Here is a 20,910-nt window from a genome sequence, read left to right as displayed (position 1 = left end):
GAGGGAGATAGCCCAGACACTCTGAGCTGATCCATCTCGCTCTCTCCCACCGCCTGTTCCTGCTTTTGCATATCTGCTTTTGCTTGCTTGCTACAACTTTGTATCTTTATGTTCCGGAGAGTTCTAGAATTGAGGGAAACTCCTCCCCAACACTCTCCCTAGGGCTACGCATAGTTTCAAGTCTCCCAACATTTGACAGAGAGACTATTCACGAAATTAAAACACACATTTTATTTTGAGGCAGGGTCTCACTGAGTGGTCCAGGCTGGCCTCCAGCTCAAACTCCTCCTTCGTCCTTGGAGTGCTGGAATTGGCAGCAGACCTCATGTCAGCCAGAGACAGACTTGGACTCCACCTCTCTTTTGTACTCTTTGTGACATTTCACTTAGATACTTTTTTGAGCGTCATTACAGAATTAATCTTCATAATCAGCCAGTGGGTTAGGAATCATTCATGATTTTTTACATCTTATAAATGAGAAAATATTCCTTTCGTTTACTGAGACAATTTTTTCTTTCTTTTTTCTCTTTTTTCTCGATTTTTTGACAGTAGCCCATGCTGGCCTCCAACTCACAATACAGCCACGGCTGGCCTTGAATCCCTAAAACAGTCTTTTCAGATTCACTCCTTTGAGTAGTTTTCCTTTGAGATGACGCCTCCCTCGCAGCGTCGTGGCTCGGCAGCGGGCGCGAACGTCCGGGTTTGGGCCGCCGCGGACGCCATAGTCCCCGCCCCTCTTTTCCCGGCCCCCTTGGGCTTCCCGAGGGCGCCCCACGCCGCGCTGGAGGAGGCGGGTCCGGCGAGTGGAGGCCGCAGGATGCGATGCGATAGGCCGAGGCTCGCGGCGACGGCGGCCCGCTCACCGGAAGTGCCGCCGTTTTCCCTCGCCCGAGCCTCAGCCCGGGAGGTTGGAGAGCTGCCCCGGAAGTCGTCGCCCCGTCCCCCGCCCGCGGCAAACATGGCGGTGGACTCGTCCATGGAGCTGCTATTTTTAGATACTTTTAAACATCCGAGCGCTGAGGTAAGGCTTCGCGACCCGATTCCGACCCGGCCCCTCAGCCGAGCTCCCCCTGCCGTGGCGTCGGGGGTCGTCCGGGCCGTGTCCGCCCGCAGTCGCGCTGGGGAATCCTCGGGTCCACACCCCCTCCCCCAGCCCGGTGCGAGCCCCGTGGCCCTGGGCGGCGGCCCTGCCTCTCCAGGCTTTGCTTTGGGGCCTGCGTGTTCGGTCGAGTCAGCCTCGCTGCCGGCAGTGCTTTTTTTGTCCTGTCAGCATCGAGTCTTGGGGAGGGTCCTTGTTCTCAGTTACTTCAGGTGGATGCAGGCGCGAGCGTGGGCATCTGGTTTTTGACAGCAGTGCTGGGTTCTGATGCCTTCAGGGTCCGGGAGTACCCACGATCCCAAGTCCTTCTCCCCGCTCTCTCCTCTAACGGCAATCTTATTGCTGAATTGGTCCTAGCAGTTTAATACTTCAGGACGGAATTCACCTCTTAGGACATGACATGCCTACGAGCATCTCCTGTGCCTGGAGAATAGGTGCGAAGCGTGCAGAATTGAAGGAATTGTAGTAAAGGCTGTCGTCAGAAAGCAAGTCTCTTGTTTTCAGGGGGCGAAGGTGAGGTGTCGAGGAGTCTTGTGTACAGAATTTCTTGAGCGTCTCAGAATGGCCTTCAGATACTTACAAAATGAAGATACTGAGTGTAGCATGTTAACGAAGGTTCCCAAAAGCCAGCCAGAAATGAACTTGAACGAAGTTCACAGAGAAATTCGGGGAGGAGAAAGCAAATGAGCAAGCCTCACATTTCTTTGTCTCACTGCAAACTCAATCATTTAGAGAAACGTTCTTTGGGGCTTGTTTTCTTTTGTTTTTTATAAAGAGTGTTCTTGTATGACGCACCATGAGACTAGGGTAGAGTGTCTGATGTTCTTTCTCAGTTGTATGCTCAGTGTTTAGGACAGTGTCTAGGAAAATATAGTTTAAATAAATATCTGAATGAAAATGTTTAAAATGTTCTATGAAATAATGAAATGGGTTAGTGATAAGTTTTCTTTAATGAATGGCTTATAGGCCTTTACAAATCAAGGGTTGGTGATTTGGGTTGTTGTGTTTTACTGACAGTGAATTTATTTATGTTCTCAAATTTCAAGTGGGTCACACAGCACTATTTAGTGACTCTTGTACTATTATTCCATCTAGTCTTGAGAAAACTCAAAATGGCAACAGTAGTTGTTACGAGAACAAACTTCTTTATAGAATTAGAGAACAATAAAATTTAAAGAAAGATTTAAATGTTGCCAGGCATGGTGTTAATTTTCACCCCCCTGTTTTGTTTTTCGAGACAAGGTTTCTCTATGTAGCCCTGGCTGTCCTGGAACTCTATCTGTAGACCAGACTGGCCTTGAACTCATGGAGACTCGCTTTCCTCTGCCTCCAGAGTGCTGAGGTTAAAGGTGTTCGCTGCCACCATTACCACCACCACCACCACCACCACCACCAGGCCCAAACAAAATTCTTAATCAGTATCTGCTGTAGGAAGACTGCAGTTGATTCTTATTTAGCCCTCTTTGTGAACATAAAGGGAACAAGATTTTAGAGAGAGGTCGCTTTTTTGTGAAGATCAAGGAAGACTTCATCAAGGTATTTGGCACATTAACTTGGGCATGGTAGAATGGGAAATGTTTCATAGTTGTGGGGGAAAGGAGGGCTATTGCAGTCAACCTTCTGTTCTGTTATGCCCAAAGAAGCTGTGTGAATTGACACCCGAGAGGTAATGTTAAAGCCATACCGTGGAGCTCCTTAAAGATTCAAGAATAGTGTCGACTCTTTGTTGGAGGCCTGTAGTATTTGAGCAGGGAAATTATATGACTAGTAAACTCCACTAGGTAGTCATACTCAGAATAGTTCAGAGAAAACAAGTAGCAAGGTCAGGAAGAAAAAGTGAGATTCAGTGAAAGCTAGTTAGCAGGTGGAATCGACATGTGGAGCGTTTATTGATTACTCTGTGCCAGGAGCAGTGCTTTGATTATTTAATAATTTTTTCTGATCTTTCTATTAGTTTTGAAAGTTGTTTTCATTCTGTAGACACGAAAGCTGTGGTGAAAGGTTAGGTGATTTTCTTGAACTGACAAGGCTACATTGAGGTAAATGGCATCCTGGAGCATGGCTGTGCGTGCCTTCATTCCTAACATGCAGGAGATTGCAAGCTCAAGGCCTCCTGGACCACATAGAGACCAACAAAAACAAGGTGTGTGAGACGGTTCCATGAGTAAACGTGCTTGCTGCCAAGCCTGAGGACTTAAATTCTCTTTCCGGGACCCACTTGCTCAAAGGATAGAACTGACTTTAGAGGGTTGACCTCTCACTTCCACATAAGCAGTGGCACACAGGCCCATAATCAATCAGCTAATCAGTCAATCCAAACAACCATTTAGGGCTTTTTTCCTAATAACTATTAAGAGTAAGAAATATGCCAATATACGTTTTTCATGATTCTAAAGTTGTGCCGTCCCATTTTGCAGTGGGACTGAGTAGGAAGAAATACATGCAGGGCACATTATGCAGGAGGGCAATACAAGTAAAGATGAAATAAGACTAGTTGCTTTGCTTTTAAAGAAGTGTGTAATCTGGTAGGGAAGTTAAACTTTGATTAAACTTTCACAGGAATCCTTAAAGGGGTATAGATAGTTGTAGATGAATTACAAATGGTAGTTTGAATGGGCTGGAAAGATGGCTCAGCAGTTAAGAGCATCTGCTGCTCTTGCAGAGGATTCAGGTTCACACAGCAGTACAGCTCAGTTCCAGGGCCTGAAATGCCCCCTTCTGACCTCTTTGGGCACCAGCACATGTGTGGTGCCTCAGATGTGATGCATAGACAGTATACACAGGCAAAACACAAGTATACATAAATATTTAAAGGGAAAACCCTAAATTGTGCTTTGTATTGCTACTGCTTTAAAAATGGGGCTGGAGAGGCGGCTCAGTGGCTAAGCACACATACTGCTCTTACAGAAGACTTGAATTTTGTTCCTAGTTCCCATGTCAGGGGGTGCAGAACTGTCTGTAACTCCAGCTCTGTGGAATACAACGTCTCCTTGTATGTGCAAACACACATGATTACAACTAAAATAAACCTTTAAAAAAGTGTGTACTGCTCTTCCACAGGACCCAGGTTGATTCTGGGTACCTGTAGTCATCTGCACATGCTCCCCTCAGCAATACAAGTACATGTAGTTTCAAATAGTAAAAATAAGCCCGGTGGTGGTGGTAGTCCACGCCTTTTATCCCAGCACTCGGGAGGCAGAGGCAGGCGGATCTCTGTGAATTTGAGGCCAGCCTGGTCTACAGAGTAAGTTTCAGGACAACCAGTGATACACAGAGAAACCCTGTCTGGAGGGGAAAAAAATCCTTTGGGCCATAGAGATGGCTCAGTGATTAAGAACACTTGTTGCTCTTGCAGAGGGACCTGAGAAGTTTGGTTCTCAGCACCCACATCAGGCAGCCCACAACTGCCTGTGACTCTAGCTCCGAGGAATCCAATGTCTTCTTCTGGCCTCCGTTGGCACTGCACATTTAAATTTCTTTATAGAGAAATTAGAAAGTAGAGTGGGTAGCCAGGCGGCGGTGGTGGCACACACCTTTAATCCCAGCACTCGGGAGGCAGAACCAGGCAGATCTCTGTGAGTTCGAGACTAGCCTGGTCTACAGAGTGAGTTCCAGGAAAGGTGCAAAGCTACACAGAGAAACCCTGTCTCGAAAAAACAAAACAAAACAAAGAAAGTAGAGTGGGCAAATAACTCAGTGGATAAAAGCACTTACTTGTAGGCGAGCTTTATAACCCGAGTTGGATCCTGGAACCTACATGAAGGTGGAAGAGAACTGACTACAGAGTTGTTCTTTGACTTCTATATACACGGCATTTATGTGCTCACAACACACACACACTAAAATTAAAAAGCTTTTAACAAAAAATTACAAGTTCGGAAAAGCATGATCTTTCATAGACCCAGCTTTCACGAACACTTTTCTCCATCTCCTGGTCTTCCTCACATAAACAGTTCTGTATTTGTAAGTCCAGTTTACTCTTTTCAGACCAGTAGCCATTTGATTACTAGGAAATGATGTTTCAATGAAAGAACAAAACTAAGTCAAACTGCAAAGTCAATTGGGCATGGTGGCCTGTGCCTCTCAGGAGGCGGAGGCATTAGGATCAGGAGTTTTAAAATTATATTTGGCTACATAGAAAGGTTGAGACCACCCAGGGCTACATGACACACAAATTCAGTCAGACAAACAAATAGACACAAAAGCAAGATAAAACTCGAGTATGCATGTAATGTATTTTGGAAAAGTTGTTTAAGATTTGCACAGACTATTTGGTAAATTAGCTAATGTATTTTGATGTGTTAATTTCTTTCATCTGTGTTCCCAAACTATTAAAATTAGTATGTATTTTATATTTTGTAGTTGAATAACATTTCTTTATATTAATATTTTCCAAATTGCCCAGTACATATGCTGTATGTCCTCCTGTATTAAAGTCCTAGTACTGGTTAGTGGTTTCTTTTTTCACTTAACAGCTTGTCACAGTAAGTGTGCATGAAGGTAACCTTGATTTAAAGAAAAATTCCTCTTGTGTTTAGACTAGGTAACACTTGTATGAGGTACAAAATTAAATGGTACAAAGGGTGTCCAGTAAAAAGTCTCTCATCACTATCACCTGGACATCCTGTGACTTTAAGTGGTGTTATTTATTATCTGTGTACTAAACTCTTGTGATTTATGCATCTGACTTTTTACAGAAACCCCAAAGGGGTTAGATTATGCATTTTTTATTTCTTTAATATTGTCTGAGTGGATTTGCTGGGTTCAGATACACTGTGAGGGGAGTAGGTGGTCTAGAAGTGCTTTCACTTTAGAGCAGTGGTTCTCAACCTTTCTAACACTGCGACCCTCTAACACAGTGGTCCTCAGCCTCCCTAAAACTGAGACCCTTTAACACAGTGGTCCTCAGCCTCCTTAAGGCTGTGACCCTTAACACAGTGGTCCTCAGCCTCCCTAACACTGAGACCCTTTAACACAGTGGTCCTCAGCCTCCCTAAGGATGTGACCTTTTAACACAGTGGTCCTCAGCCTCCCTAACACTGAGACCCTTTACTACATTTCCTCATGTTGTGGTGACCCCCTAACCATAAAACTATTTTTGTTGCTACTTTGTAACAGTAGTTTTGCTACTGTTATTAATTGTAATATAAATAACCATATTTTCCAATAGTCTTAGGTGACCCCTATGAAGGGGGTCTTGACCCACAGGTTGAGAACCACTACTTTAAAGTTTAGTTGGAGCCCCGTGGTGGTGGTGGTGGTGGTGGCGCACGCCTTTAATCCCAGCACTTGGGAGGCAGAGCCAGGTGGATCTCTGTGAGTGTGAGGCTACCCTGGTCTCCAGAGCTAGTCCAGGACAGGCTCCAAAGCTACAGAGAAACCCTGTCTCGAAAAACAAAAAAAAAAAAATAAAAATAAAGTTTAGTTGGAAACTATGCATCACTTATGCACAAAGGACAGCTTAAATGACAGGAGTAGACGAACAAGTTCAGGAAGAGAGTAGAAAGAAAGCAGTTACAGACAGCTTGAAGTATTCTGATAGTGACTTCCTATGGGTAAGCGTGGAAAAATATGGTCTTGAAATCTGATCTGGATCATAAACCTTCCCAGTGTTCTCAGTCTCAACCTGTCTTAGATTTTGTTTTGTTTTTTGAGCTAGCAGGCTAGCAGATGAGTTTGAAACCCTGGTCCTTCTTGACAGTTTATGTGGTACTGGGGATCAGACCTAGGACTTCCATGCATGTTAGACAAGCATTGTTTGAATCGCAGTGTCTTCTCAGCCCAGGGTTTTAACTTTTTAGGCACCTACTAAAAGTCCTTTCATTAATGAATATGCCAGATACTGAGTTTACAGTAAGTCTTGAAACACATGCTCTAATGGCTTAGGAAAAAGAGAGAGTGACAAATGAGTTTGATAAGGGACTTTGGGCACACCAAGGAGAGGACCTGTCCTAACTTGTTTTAGCTTTTTAGAGAAAGTTGACACCTAAAGAGAGTTGGGGCAAAGGGATATGAGGGAGTCTGATTAGAGAGAGCAGGGTAACTTGAGGTTATGAAGTGGAAACCAGCATGGCGTGTCAGGGAAATTCACACATACAGTATTTGGATTTGGAGTATAAAGAGGCCAGGTTTCTGAGACCTGGGAATTTGGCTTTGCTGAAGGAAGAAGAAGCAGGGCTTCATACACGTTTATATTCTAGAAAGACCACATGACTTTTTCAGTAGGAGAATGAAGTGGAGCTGAAAGTTAGGTGGGAGGACAAGGAGCCAAATGCGACAGTGTGTTAGGCATTTTGTGACCAGTGATAGCATTGTGGGTGAACTGGCCAGGCTGGAAGTATCTGAAGACTTTGAAATGGAGCTGTCCCCTGGGGATTAGGAGAAGGCTCCTAGGTGGAGAGAGGACTAGGACCTGTCCTCAGGCTGTGGGTGGAGATGTCAGTTTTTAGAATCCTGTTGGTTGTGCTCTGTCCAGCCCCAGCCCTGCTTGCTTCTCCCAGTTTGCCCTCTAGTCCTGTGAACTGTGCTCCTAGTTTTTTGGAAGTTGTTTGCTTTCCTCTGATGGAGTCGCTTCCCCTTGGCCCAGAAAGTTGTTCTCCCTAATTCACCGGTCTCCCAAAGCCCCTCCTCCCCAGACAGAATCTCACTATGTAGCCCTGGTTGGCCTTGAACCCATTGTGCAGACTAGGCTAGCCTTGAATTTACAGATATATGTAGTATATTTTTAATAGAAATGATAACAGCAAGCCAGGCCAAGCAAGTAATCTCAGCATTTGGGAGGCAGAGGAAGGTAGATCTGAGTTCAAGGCTAGCTGGCAGATCGAGTTCTAGGACAGCCAGGGCTGTACAGAGAAACCATGTCTTGCTCTGTGTGTGTGTGTGTGTGTGTGTGTGTGTGTGTGTGTGTGTGTGTTAAAGCTAACACAGAAGATTTTCTGTTTATAAGTAGGACATTTTAGGGCTAGAGGTGTGGTGTATTTGGTACAGTGCTTGCCTAGCATGCATGAAGCCCTGGGCTCTCTCTTACCACATAAAACTAGACCTGGTGGCACGTGCCTGTAATTGCAGCACTTAGGAGATAGAGGCAGGTAGGAGAAGTTCAAGGTTATCCTGATTTAAAGTTCTTCTTTGTTGTTCTTTGACATCTCTGCGGTAGCTCAAGTGTGCAAAATAACTGTAAAAAGTTTTTGTTTTGTTTTGGTGGTGGTTTTTTTTTTTTTTTTTTTTTTTTTTGCCGTACATAGGATAGGATTTTCTCTTTAAATGATCTTGGGAAGAATTAAAATCACTAGGAGTAACATGTCAGTTTTGTATTGTTGGGGTCCAGGCTCTGTCAATATTGTTCCTCTGCCATCCTTAGAGTATTGCCTATCCTGTCCAGGGTAGCTCATCATAACATTCCTGTTCTAGAAAAGCAGCAGAATATTGGAAGAAAGGGTGGAAGGACTATGAGACTGAACCTTCCTTGTAAGAGAGTGGCCCAGACTTCCTGCTTCCTTTCCAGTTCGTTCATCAGTGGCTGTCTGTTCTATATAGCCATATGCTGAGGCATTCATAAACGTTTCTTGGATATCTAGAGTCATGAATTGACTTTGAGAAATTGGTCTAAGCAAAACATCAGTGGGAAGCTAAGTGCAATGCAGAAAATGTTATGTAATACCAATTGAGAACTTACTTAGGTACGTTATCATCACAATAAATCATGAGCTATTTAAAAATATTAGTTATCTCCATGTATGTATGTATCTCTCTGTGTACCGCACATATGTGGGTGCTCTTGGAATTCAGAAGAGGACATTGGATTCCCTGGAACTGGGAACTGTTGGAGGTGGATTCTGGGAACTGAACTCAGGTCCTTTTGGAAAAGCAGCAAGCGTTCTCGACTGCTGAGTTCTCTCTCCAGTCCCATCATCAGCTGTTTTTTAGAAAGTGATTTATACAACATTGTAATTAACATAAAATTTAATGATATTTTTACTGACATGGACTTTATTTTCAGTGATGGGAATTCAACCCGGGGTCTTTTTTTTTTTTTTTGGTTTTCAGAGACAGGGTTTCTCTGTGTAGCTTTGCGCCTTTCCTGGAACTCACTTGGTAGCCCAGGCTGGCCTCGAACTCACAGAGATCCGCCTGGCTCTGCCTCCCGAGTGCTGGGATTAAAGGCGTGCGCCACCACCGGCGCGTGTGCTTTAACTGAGTTACAGCCTCATCTCTGGATTTTAAGATTGTTGGTGTTATTTTAAGCAGAAAAAAATAAAATAAAAAAGAGTGTATTTTGAATTGAAAAAGAATGTTTTACTTACAATATGTTTCATCCTCCTTTTTAGCAAAGTTCTCATATAGATGTGGTTCGTTTTCCATGTGTGGTTTATATCAATGAAGTCCGAGTTATACCCCCAGGAGTACGAGCCCACAGCGGCTTACCCGACAGCAGAGCATATGGGTAAGTCAGCTCTCTAAATATGGTGTGAACGTGTGTGTGTGTGTGTGTGTGTGTGTGTGTTTTGAGTCAGTCTGAGAAGCCCTGACTACCTTGAATATACTATGTAGACAAGGCTGGTCTTGAACTCACAGAGATCTGTCTGTCTCTCTCTCCCCTGAGTGCTGTTATTAAATGTGTGTACCTCCATATGTTGCCATTTGTGCTTTTCTTACTTTTTTTTTCTTGGACAGGGTTTCTCTGTGTAGTTTTGGTGCCTGGTCCTGGATCTCGCTCTGTAGACCAGGCTGGCCTCGAACTCACAGAGATCTGCCTGGCTCTGCCTCCCAAGTGCTGGGATTAAAGGTGTGCGCCACCATCGCCGGCCGTTTTTCTTACTTTTAATGTTTTTGGTAGGTGCTAAGGTTCAGACCCAGTGTGTATGCTAGGCAAACATTCTATCATCGACTTCTATTCCCAGCCCAGGTGAAGTGATGTGACTTTTCCTTTTAAGATAAAAGAGCCTTAGTTTTATATCTATTATGTGTATGTATGTAAATACATATGAGTATTTTGTCTGCATGTATATGCACTGTGTGAATGCCTGGTGCCTGCAGAAGTCAAAAGAATTGTTGGATTCCCTGGAATTGGACTTATGGATGATTGTGAGCTAGTGTGTGGCTGCTGAGAATCGAACTTGGGTCCTCTGCAAGAGTAACAAGTATTCTTAACTGCTGAACCATCTTTCCAGCCCCTAGTCTGAATATTTGAAAACGTGCATTTTTGTTTTGGGGCTTGTAGGGGTTGACCACTGACCTATTCTCCAGTGTTGTTTCCTCACTTCCTGTTTCTTAAAATTTATTTTGAGACAGTCTCATTAAGTTGTCCAGGCCAACCTTTAATGTAGGATTCTACCTCAATCTCCTGAGTAGCTGAGATCATAGACATGTGTTATGTGCCTAGCTTACACTGTCCGTGTGACTTTGTGTTTTTGTGTGCACACATGCAGGTGCATTTGTGTGCAGAAGCAGAGGGCAATGTCAGGTGTCCTCCTCATGCTCTCCACCTTTTTTTAGACAGTGCTTCCCACTGACCTGTTTAGCTAGACTGGATGATGAACCAGCCCCTGGGGTGCTCCCACCTCTCAGCCCTGCACCTAGTGTGGGTGTAGACATACCTGGCTTTTATGAGGGTGCTGGGAGTGCGAGTGCAGGTCTCCATGTTTCTGCAGCAGGGATTTGTCTATGGAGCCACTCCCCAGACCTTGTGGCTTTTTATAAATTCGTAGCTCCAAATAAGCCAATGTTTGAATCAGCAAGTGATTATGTGTTACTTTCTCTTTCTTAGATTAGGTGGGAAATAAAATGTAAGACCATTATTCCTGACGTTAGATAACTTTAATAATTAATATACAAGAGGGCTTTGATTTTTGTTTAATGTGAATGATTATTTTTATATATTGATTTATTGATACTGTTTGTAACTCCATTTCTATTATATAAAATAGTCAACTTGCTACATCATGGTGAATATTATGGAGTGGATTCGCGGTCAAAGTTCATTTCTTCCTAATTGTGAAAAATTGTTGGTTATTTATAGAAGTAGATATAGCCATGGGTGGTGGTAGTGCACACTTTGAATCCCAGCACTCAGGAGGCAGAGGTAGGCGGATCTCTGTGAGTTTAAGAACAACCTGGTCTACAGAGCGAGTTCCAGGGCAGCCAGGGCTACACAGAGAAACCCTGTCTCGAAAAACCAGAAAAGAAAATTAGGACGGCTAACGTTAGCTTAGGTGGTAGACTGCCTGCCTAACATGCATGGAGCTCTGGATTTGGTCCCAAGCATGGCATAAAGTAAGTGTGGCATGCCTGTAATCCAGCACTGTGGAGGTAGAACCTGGAGGATTAGAGGTTTTAAGACCAGCAAGGGCTATGTAAGATGTTATCTGGAAAAACCACAACAAAAACTAAACTGAAACTTAATCTGTGCATAGTGGACACGTGTGTATTTCTAGCTCTTGGGAGAATCAGACATTCAAAAGAATCTTCAACTACATTGCAGTTTGAAGGCCAGTCCGGGCTACGTGATAGTCAGATGCACACACCCCTAAAAAGGTGTGGAGGGACTAGTATGACTCCACTGGTAAAGTGCTTGATGCACAAGGGTGAGGACCTGAGTTCAGTCCTTAGCACCCATGTTCAAAAGAGAAGTGTGTGATAGCGCGAGCTGCAGTCCTAGCTCTGAGAAAGCACACGGGGCTCCTGGGGCTTGCTGGCCAGTCTAGGTGAGATGGCCAGCTCCAGCTTCCTAAGAGACTGTCTTACAAACAAGGTGGAAAGCTAACTGAAGAAGGCATCTGACATTAACCTTTAGCCTTTACAACACACACACACAGACACACACACACACACACACACACACACACACACACACACCCTCATTGTTTTCCTATATACTTCCTTCTGGTTCTCTGAGAAAGGGAGATATATGATGTATGTAGAGTGGGAAAGATGAGGTAATGAATATTATATTATATTATTAATTATATTATTCTTGGCAAAGAACGACCTGTTATTGGGCTGGGCGGTGGTGGTGCATGCCTTTAATCCCAGAGCTGCAGCCAGAGCTACACAAAGAAACCCTGTCTTGAAAGACCAAAAAAAAAAAAAAGACTTATTATCTTTCTGTAACAAATGAAATGACTGCAAATTATGTTTTAAGCAGTAAATTTGGAAAGGGAATATAGCTCAGTGGTAGAGTCTTGTCTAGCTTCTCTAGGCTTCACTCCCCAGCACTGCAGACAGATAAAAGAGCCACATAAAACAATAAATGTGTCTTACTCCCATTGTTTCTCAGGGTCAGGAATCTGCCAGTGGCTAAGCAAGCAGTTCCTTCGCTTTTTTGGACTCCAGATGGAGTTGGACTGGCTATCTCAGGCGGGAGTGGGGGCTGGAGAGTTGGCTTGGACGCTTGCTTACTTGCCTGACTGCTGGTAGCAAGTTGTAGTTCCCTGGTAGCAGATATTCTCCCTGGAGATTGATCCTCACATCATGACAAAGCTTCCCTGGAGTGAGTGCTGTGCAAGTGAGCGTCCCTAGGAAGAAGCCTCCTTTAGTGTGTTCTGTAATTTACTAGAAGTGACACACTATAGTTTCCCTATATTCTCCTAGTTACGTATTTAGTACAGTGTAGGAGGGACTGTACAGGTTGTGAATAACAGGAAGCATGTGGGCCAGTGGAGACTTCTTGGAGGCTGGCCACCAGAGCAGGAAAAGTAAATCTCTTGCACTTGCTACAATGTGTAGGTAGGATACTTAATGTGTTTTCTCTATTCTCCCCGTTTTCTTAGCTGGGGGTGAATGGCTCCTTATGTTGTGATAACTCCAGATAGGAATGGTACCAGAAACATTTACACATGGTTAACTTGTAGAAGGATAAAATTAAGGATTAGTGGAATAGTACAAACATAAGAAGAAACCTGTAGGGAGCCCTTTTACAAATTCTTATTACATATTTATTTATGTTTCTATGTGGGTCATTGGTGGAGATCAGAGGACCCCTGTAGGTAATCAATTCTCTCCTCCTACTGTGTGAGTCCCAGAGTCTTAGCAGCAGTTTTACATGATGAGCCATCTCGATGCCTAAAGCCTGGAATCTTAAGCTGGGAAGTAATGCTGGAAATCAAATGATACTTGTGCAACATACCTTATATATCTTTTTTTTCCCCTCTGTAAAACTCAGAAATAGATAGGTCAATACAAAATTCCTGTAATATCTTTATCCTGAAAGGAGGATCCTAAATTTTATTTCATTTTATTGCTTTGTTTGGCTTTGATTTTAGTTTTTCAAAACAGGGTTTCTGAGCTGGGCGGTGGTGGCGCACGCCTTTGATCCCAGCACTTGAGAGGCAGAGCCAGGCGGATCTTTGTGAGTTCAATACCAGGCTGGGCTACAGAGTGCGTTCCAGGAAAGGCGCAAAGCTACACAGAGAAACCCTGTCTCGAAACAAAACAAGACAAAAACCAAAAAAACAAAACAAAACAACACAAACAAACAAGCAAACAAGACAGGGTTTCTCTGTAATTTCGGCTGTCCTAGAACTCGCTTTGTAGACCAGGCTGACTTCAGACTCAGAGAGATCCTCCTACCTCTGCCTCCCAAGTGCTGGGATTAAAGGTGTGTACCACCACCACCTGGCTTGATTATTTTTTAAAAGATTCATTTTTATTTTTAATTGTGTCGATATGTCTCTCTCTATCTCTGTCTCTGTCTCTCTGTGCGTGTATATGTGTGTGTGTGTGTGTGTGTGTGTGTGTGTGTGTGAGAGAGAGAGAGAGAGAGAGAGAGAGAGAGAGAGAGAGAGAGAGAGAGAGCGCACGCGCGCGAGCAAGCGCACGCGCCCACAGAGGCCAGAAGAGGAAGTTGAAGCCCCTGAGCTAGCTAGCATTGCCTGCAGTTGTGGGCTGCCCGGGTGGTCACTGGGATCCACACGTGGGTCCCCTGCAGGAGCAGTGCTTGCTTCTAACTACCGAGTGGTCGGGCTCTCCAGCCCCTGTTTTGCTCCTTACTTTCTGGCTTGGTTTTCACTGTATAGCCCAGGCTGGTCTTGAACTTGCAGCAGTCTTCCTGGTTCACCTTTCTAAGTGCTGGGTATACAGGCACACAACACCACATCTGGCTTTGGATTACAGGTGTCTTGTTTTGTTTTGTTTTTTTAATTTTTTAAAAAAAATTGGGAGGGAGGATGTGAGGGTGTGTGGAAATTGGAGGAAAACATTCAGGAGATGGTTCTCTTCTTCCATTGCATGGGTCCTGGGCCTTGAATTGAGGTTACTAGGCTTGGTGGCAGGAGGAGCCTTTACCAGGTGAGCCATTTTGCTGGCCCTGTCAGTTGTATAATGTGGCATCTGACATCAAGCTAGGTTTTTAAGTCACTACATTGTGGAAGTCTGGTATAGTCCAATTGTCTCTGACAGTTTTTGTTTAAGTTTTGTGGTGTTGGAGATTGGACCCAGAGCCTCCTGCATCCTAGGCAGGAGCTCAGTTGTCTCCCTGACACGGATGTTTAAGTAGCGGGCGGAAGGACACAAATTATCTTCCTGTCTTCCTGATTTGGATGATTAAAGTTCTTTTTTTTTTTTTTTTTTTTTTTTGTGTGTGTGTGTGTGTGTGTGTGTGTGTGTGTGTGTGTGTGTTTGTGTGTGTGTTTCGGTTTTTCGAAATCGAGTTTTTGACTATGTAGCTCTGGCTGTCTTGGAACTAGCTCTGTAGACCAGACTGGCCTTGAACTTACAGAGATCCACCTGCCTCTTCCTCCTGAGTGCTAAGATTAAAGTTCAATTTTAATAATACTTATATGACTTACTTAAGGACTGGATAGAATTTTGTTAAAATATGCAACTCATTTGCATTTTTGTTATTTAAATCTGAGGAGTATTTTTTCCAGGTCTTAGACTTGCTCAGGACTTTGTACTTCCTGTGCTTTTTTTGTTTTTCTATAGGAACTAATTGTTAAAAAGGCTGATGTTGACGTTTTGTCCTTGTTTGATTTCCAGGGAGACATCTCCACACACATTTCAACTAGACTTATTCTTCAATAATGTAAGCAAACCAAGTGCTCCAGTTTTCGATAGGTTGGGAAGGTATGTATGTTCTAGATAACTTTATTGGAAACCTTACTGAGTCGGAAAGGAAACCCTTTTGTTATATAGATAGAAGGAAGTATCTGGTGGTAGACACAAGAATTCAGGGTTTATTTTTCCCTGTGGGCATCATGAAAGAATTGCTGAACTCCTGAGAGATCTTAACAAAATAAAAGCTTAATTGTGTGAAATAATAGCCATCTTTTTTCTTTTTTACTTGTGTGTGCGTGCATCAGAAACACGTTACTATTATCATAAACACATTATACACATGATTTATTACTAACCTGATCTGGAAAAGGCAACATTTTGATTCTTAAAAATTCTATTAGCAGCAAGAACTAGTGCTTGGTAGCTCACTTTTATACCACTCTGCTGATCAGCTTGCTTCATGGCTGTCAGATGAGACTTAGCAGTAGATAGGCCCTTTTTAGATTAATACATAGTAAATACTAAAACTGCATGCTTTGCAGCCAAAGTAACCATTGAATGAGTTTAATAAGAACTCATTATAACATTAAAGAAAGTAAAGGCACCTTGAAGATGAAAAAATACGTTTCTACTAGGAAGCGACTTCACTCATTCTTTCCTGATCCTCTCGATTTCTTAGGAAATTACATTAATAATTTAATATTTTTAAAGCCCAGGACTTTAGACAACTAAGCACATGCTCTATACTGAGCTGTCGTTCCAACCGTAGAGTGAGGATTTTCTTCAATTTTGGTGCCAGTGTACTTTTTGGGGAGCAGTGCTAGGGGTTAATTCAGGGCTTTGTGCATGCCCGGCAAGTGCTCTATCACAGAGTGGCGTCCTCAGCCACAGAGTGCATATTTTTGTTGGTGGACTATAATGTGTTTCTCTGTCTGTCTATATTAGATTTATGTGGAGGTGCTTTTAAGATCTTAATGTGTGTGCTTATCCCAGACCAATTACATCAGTCTTTTGTGGCTTGGAAATATTTAATATTTGACTACATTGAAATATTTGAAAGTAGAAAAACTTTTTAAAGTATTTATTTTTGTTTTTAATACCACTTCATTCCAACTTGGGTACCTCAATATAAAGTTAAACACTGGTTTTCTTACGATTTTGAGTTATTGAAAAAATGTACAAGTTCTGCCAACCGACCAACACTTTAGTGGGTTAAAGCACCTGGCGCGTGGTAGACTTCAGCCAGTGAAACTGCCTGACGTAGTGTAGTGAGTGTGCTGGACTGATGGCAGTGGACTCTGAAAACAAGGCTGCTAGATTATTTCTGATGCCTTTGTAATACCCAGTGGATAGATCACAGGAAATTGTCTACTCTAGTTCTAGCATGTAAGAACAACAGAAGCCCCTGCCATTCTTGAGAGAGAAAGAAATTTATTAGCCGTTTTAGTAACTTGCGCTATTGTGTTCTTTTGAGCAGTTCTTAAATATTACAGGAAATAATAAACATAAGTCACTGTAGCACATCTGTTGTGGGCCCAGTCTGTGTCTGGGAGTATCCAAGGTTCAACCCCAGGTCCAGCCCCTTCAGCAACTACCAGTACCTTCAGCACTCTTAACACAGCCTGTGCAGTCTGGGGCAGAGACCCAGGACAGGGCCACAGAGACTTTCCACAGCACCATCTTGAGTAGTTTGACATGTACATGCCGTGATGAGGGTGTGTAGGTCAGAGCACAACTTTGTGGAGTTGGTTTTCCCCTTCCACCTTTATGTAGGTTCCAGGGATTGAACTCAGGTCACAGACTAATAAAGTACTTTTACCCGATAAGTCATCTCATCAGCCAAAACTTTGTAATTGTAAAATTATTATTTGAGCCTTTATGTTTATTCTTACCCCTTTTCACAGCCTGGAATATGATGAGAATACTTCTATCATCTTTAGACCTAACTCAAAGGTAATTATAGATGTTACTTATTTTACCATGTTTCTTCTGTTCTTATTTCTGTTCAATTTTAAGTAAGTCAGTAAGACAGAACTGGACCAGTATTCCAAGGTGTTACCTCTTATCTGCATTTTGCAATTAAAAGCTGTTTTAAAATGCCATTGTTCTCTGTCTAAAGAGCTTGCACAATTTTTTTTAATATATATTTTATTTTACAATACCATTCAGTTCTACATATCAGCCATGGGTTCCCCTATTCTCTCCCCTCCCACCCCCTCCCCTTACCATAACAGAAGATCTGAAATACAGAAATAATGTGCAACCACTTAGCTTGATAATTTACTCTGAGGTATATGTATTTAGTCCTTTGCATCCTGTTTATACAAATTCACTTTAATCTGTTTATCTTCTTTCCAGTAGGATTCCTCTTTTGTTTTTTGTTTATATTCATTTTAAGAATGTATTTTTATTTTGGGTGTTGAAGAGCTGGCTCAGTGATTAAGAATGTGTACTGCTTTCGTAGAGGACATGAGTTCAATTCCTAGCACCCATGTCAGGTGGCTCACAGCCCCCTGTAACTCCAGCTCTAAGAGATCAACCTGTTGCCTCTGACTGCATGAGCACTGCACTCATGCACAGATACAAGAAGACTCACTAATTAAAGTAAAATTAAATATCTTTAAAATGAAAAAAAATTATTTTATTTGTGTGTGTTTGTGTGTCTGTGTTGTATGTGTGTATCTGTGTGTATGTGTGCTGCTCATGAATGTGCTGGTAGCCATGGAGGTCAGAAGAGGGTGCTGGATCCTCTGGAGCTGAAGTTACAGGTGTTTGTACATCATTCTGTGGGTATTGGGATCTAATCTTGGGTTTAGCAAATGCTAAACATTGAGCCATTTTTCTAGCCCAGTTTTTATTTTTTAAGACAGGGTCTCACGTAGCCCAGGATAACCTCAGGATTACTAACTAGATAGCCATTGCTGACCTTTCAATTCCCGGTCCTCCTGCCTTTCTGGATTACAGGTGTGCACCACACCTAGCTTTGCAGTAGGATATCTGCCTAGTATCATAATCAGTCCCTGGGTCTCGTCTTGAGCTTTTCTCCAAGTTCCCTGGAGAGTCTGTCCGGGAGACTCGTGACTGCTCTCCTCCTATAATGCCTCCAGAGAGGGCTTCAGTGACCCATGACGCCTGGTCTTCACAGGAAGGTGGACTACGGAGAGATCCAAGAAGTCAAGGGCTTTGCTTTTTGGGACAGGGTGTTCCTTTTTTCTTAATGTCAAACAAAACAAAACAAAAAGCCCTTAAAAAACAAAACCAAAAAACAACTTTATTATATATATATATATAAAAGAAAAAAAGGTTGGAGCCAGGTGGTGGACCACACTTTCAGCCCCAGCATGAAAACAAGAGGTAGAGGCAGGCAGATCGCTGTGAGTTTGAGGTCAGCCTGGTCTACAACGTGAGTTCCAGGACAGCCAGGGCTACACAGAGAAACCCTGTTTCAGCAAACTGGGAAAAGAAAAACACACACACACACACAAAAGGAAATGAATCAAAACAAAACATCACACATCCAAATTGAACAGACTAGAAGTCTGTATGTCCATCCCAGTGAACTTCTACAGTTAGAACAGGAGCTGTGAAGCTTCACGTTAAATTTTATACTTTCAGTATTAAATATGTTTTGTGTACTAATCCACCACCAAAACAAACAAAAACCCATGACAGAATTAGAACTAAAACAACCAAAAAACCCCAAAACAATTAGCTTTACGGTGTAACAATTAGCTTTACGGTGTCTTTCAAACTGGCGTCCATTGCTTGCACTCAGCCCTCATCACTTCTGATGCCTGTCTGAGGCAGGGTCACTGCAGTCCCTGCTGCCTGCTGCTCTTCTGCCCCAGCCTCTCCCAAGCACTGGGACAGCCGGCATACACTGCCCTGCCTGGCTGCAGTGCCGGCTGCTGTCCACACACTCGCTTTTTTGTTAAGGGAATGATGATTGTGACCACCCTTTACAGTTAATGTGTGGAGCTAGTGATTATGATCTGAAAAAATGCAACTTTTTATGTTTATTCAGTTTATAAGGAAATACTGAAGACTAATGGTATGGGTAGTCATTGGTCTTTTGGGAAGAAAAAAATTTTTTTTTTTAAATTATTTTATTTTACAATACCATTCAGTTCTACGTATCAGCCACAGGTTCCCCTATTCTCCCCCCCTCCCACACCCTTCCCTCACCTCCAGCCCACCCCCCATTCCCACCTCCTCCAGGGCAAATCCTCCCCCGAGGACTGCGATCAACCTGGTTGACTCAGTCCAGGCAGGTCCAGTCCCCTCCTCCCAGACTGAGCCAAGTGTCCCTGCATAAGCTCCAGGTTTCAAACAGCCAACTCATGCAATGAGCACAGGACTTGGTCCCACTGCCTAGTTGCCTCCCAAACTGATCAAGCCAATCAACTGTCTCACCTATTCAGAGGGCCTGATCCAGCTGGGGGCCCCTCAGCCTTTGGTTCATAGTTCATGTGTTTCCATTCATTTGGCAATTTTTTTTTCAATAATTGAGTAAAACCAAAATTTATTATAAGCCACAGTTGTCCTAGGGACCTCCATGCTATATATATAGCCTCTATGGTTCTATGGGTTGTGGTCTGATTGTTCTTTATTTTATATCTAGAATCCACTTATGAGTGAGTATATACCATGACTGTCTTTCTGGGTTTGGGTTACCTCACTCAGGATGATTTTTTCTAGTTCCATCCATTTGCCTGCAAATTTCATGCTTTCATTGTTTTTCTCTGCTGAGTAGTACTACATTGTGTATATGTACCACATTTTTTTCATCCATTCTTCCGTTGACAGGCATCTAGGTTGTTTCCAGGTTCTGGCTATTACAATTAGTGCTGCTGTGAACATAGCTGAGCATGTATCTTTATGGTATGAATCAGCATTCCTTGGGTATATGCCCAAGAGTGGGATGGCTGGGTCTTGAGGTAGTTTGATTCCTAATTTTCTGAGAAACAGCCATACTGATTTCCACAGTGGTTGTACAAGTTTACATTCCCACCAACAGTGGAGGAGTGTTCCCTTTGCTCCACATCCTCTCCAACATTGGTTGTCATTGGTGTTTTTGATCTTAGCCATTCTAACAGGTGTAAGGTGGTATCTCAGAGTCGTTTTGATTTGCATTTCTCTGATGATTAAGGATGTTGAGCATTTCCTTAAATGTCTTTCAGCCATTTGTAGTTCTTGTTTTGTGAATTCTCTGTTTAGCTCTTTAGCCCATTTTTTAACTGGACTGTTCAGTATTTTGATGTCTAGTTTCTTGAGTTCTTTATATACTGTGGAGATCAATCCTCTGTCAGATGTGGGGTTGATGAAGATCTTTTCCCATTCTGTTGGCTGTCTTTTTGTCTTATTGACTGTGTCTTTTGCCCTGCAAAAGCTTCTCAGTTTCGAGAGGTCCCATTTATTAATTGTTGTGCTCAGGGTCTGTGCTGTTGGTGTTTTATTTAGGAAATGGTCTCCGGTGCCAATGCGTTCAAGAGTGCTTCCTACTTTCTTTTCTATTAAGTTTAGTGTAACTGGATTTATGTTCAGGTCTTTGATCCACTTGGACTTGAGTTTTGTGCATGGTGACAGATGTGGATCTATTTGTAATCTTTTACATATTGACATCCAGTTATGCCAGCACCATTTGTTGAAGATACATTCTTTTTTCCATTGTATAGTTTTGGCTCCTTTGTCAAAAACCAGGTGTTCATATGTGCATAGATTAATGTCAGGGTCTTCAATTCGATTCCATTGGTCCGTATGTCGGTTTTTATACCAGTACCAAGCTGTTTTTATTACTATAGCTCTACAGCAGAGTTTGA

At 42.9% G+C, this 20,910-nt stretch overlaps 1 protein-coding gene across 5 annotated transcripts in view; it reads left to right on the top strand.

Moving 5' to 3' along the window:
* Positions 1-747: 747 nt before the first annotated feature.
* The window catches only part of Virma (vir like m6A methyltransferase associated), a 73,358-nt gene continuing 53,195 nt past the window's right edge, over positions 748-20,910 (top strand). For 2 of the 5 annotated variants that reach the window (XM_015993835.3, XM_076563890.1), the window contains exons 1-4: positions 784-1,021; positions 9,427-9,542; positions 15,074-15,160; positions 16,996-17,044. In XM_015993835.3, coding sequence (XP_015849321.2) covers positions 818-1,021; positions 9,427-9,542; positions 15,074-15,160; positions 16,996-17,044 — 456 coding nt within the window. In that variant the 5' untranslated portion in view covers positions 784-817. Of the gene's footprint in view, positions 1,022-3,113; positions 3,243-9,426; positions 9,543-15,073; positions 15,161-16,995; positions 17,045-20,910 lie in introns of those variants that run through there. The other 3 variants (XM_006974937.4, XM_076563888.1, XM_076563889.1) reach the window with 3 other exon arrangements.

This window comes from Peromyscus maniculatus, chromosome 2 (assembly GCF_049852395.1).
Source record: "Peromyscus maniculatus bairdii isolate BWxNUB_F1_BW_parent chromosome 2, HU_Pman_BW_mat_3.1, whole genome shotgun sequence".
Taxonomy (NCBI): domain Eukaryota; kingdom Metazoa; phylum Chordata; class Mammalia; order Rodentia; family Cricetidae; genus Peromyscus; species Peromyscus maniculatus.
Note: the sequence above shows the minus strand (reverse complement) of the source record. Positions and strands in the feature narration are given on the sequence as shown.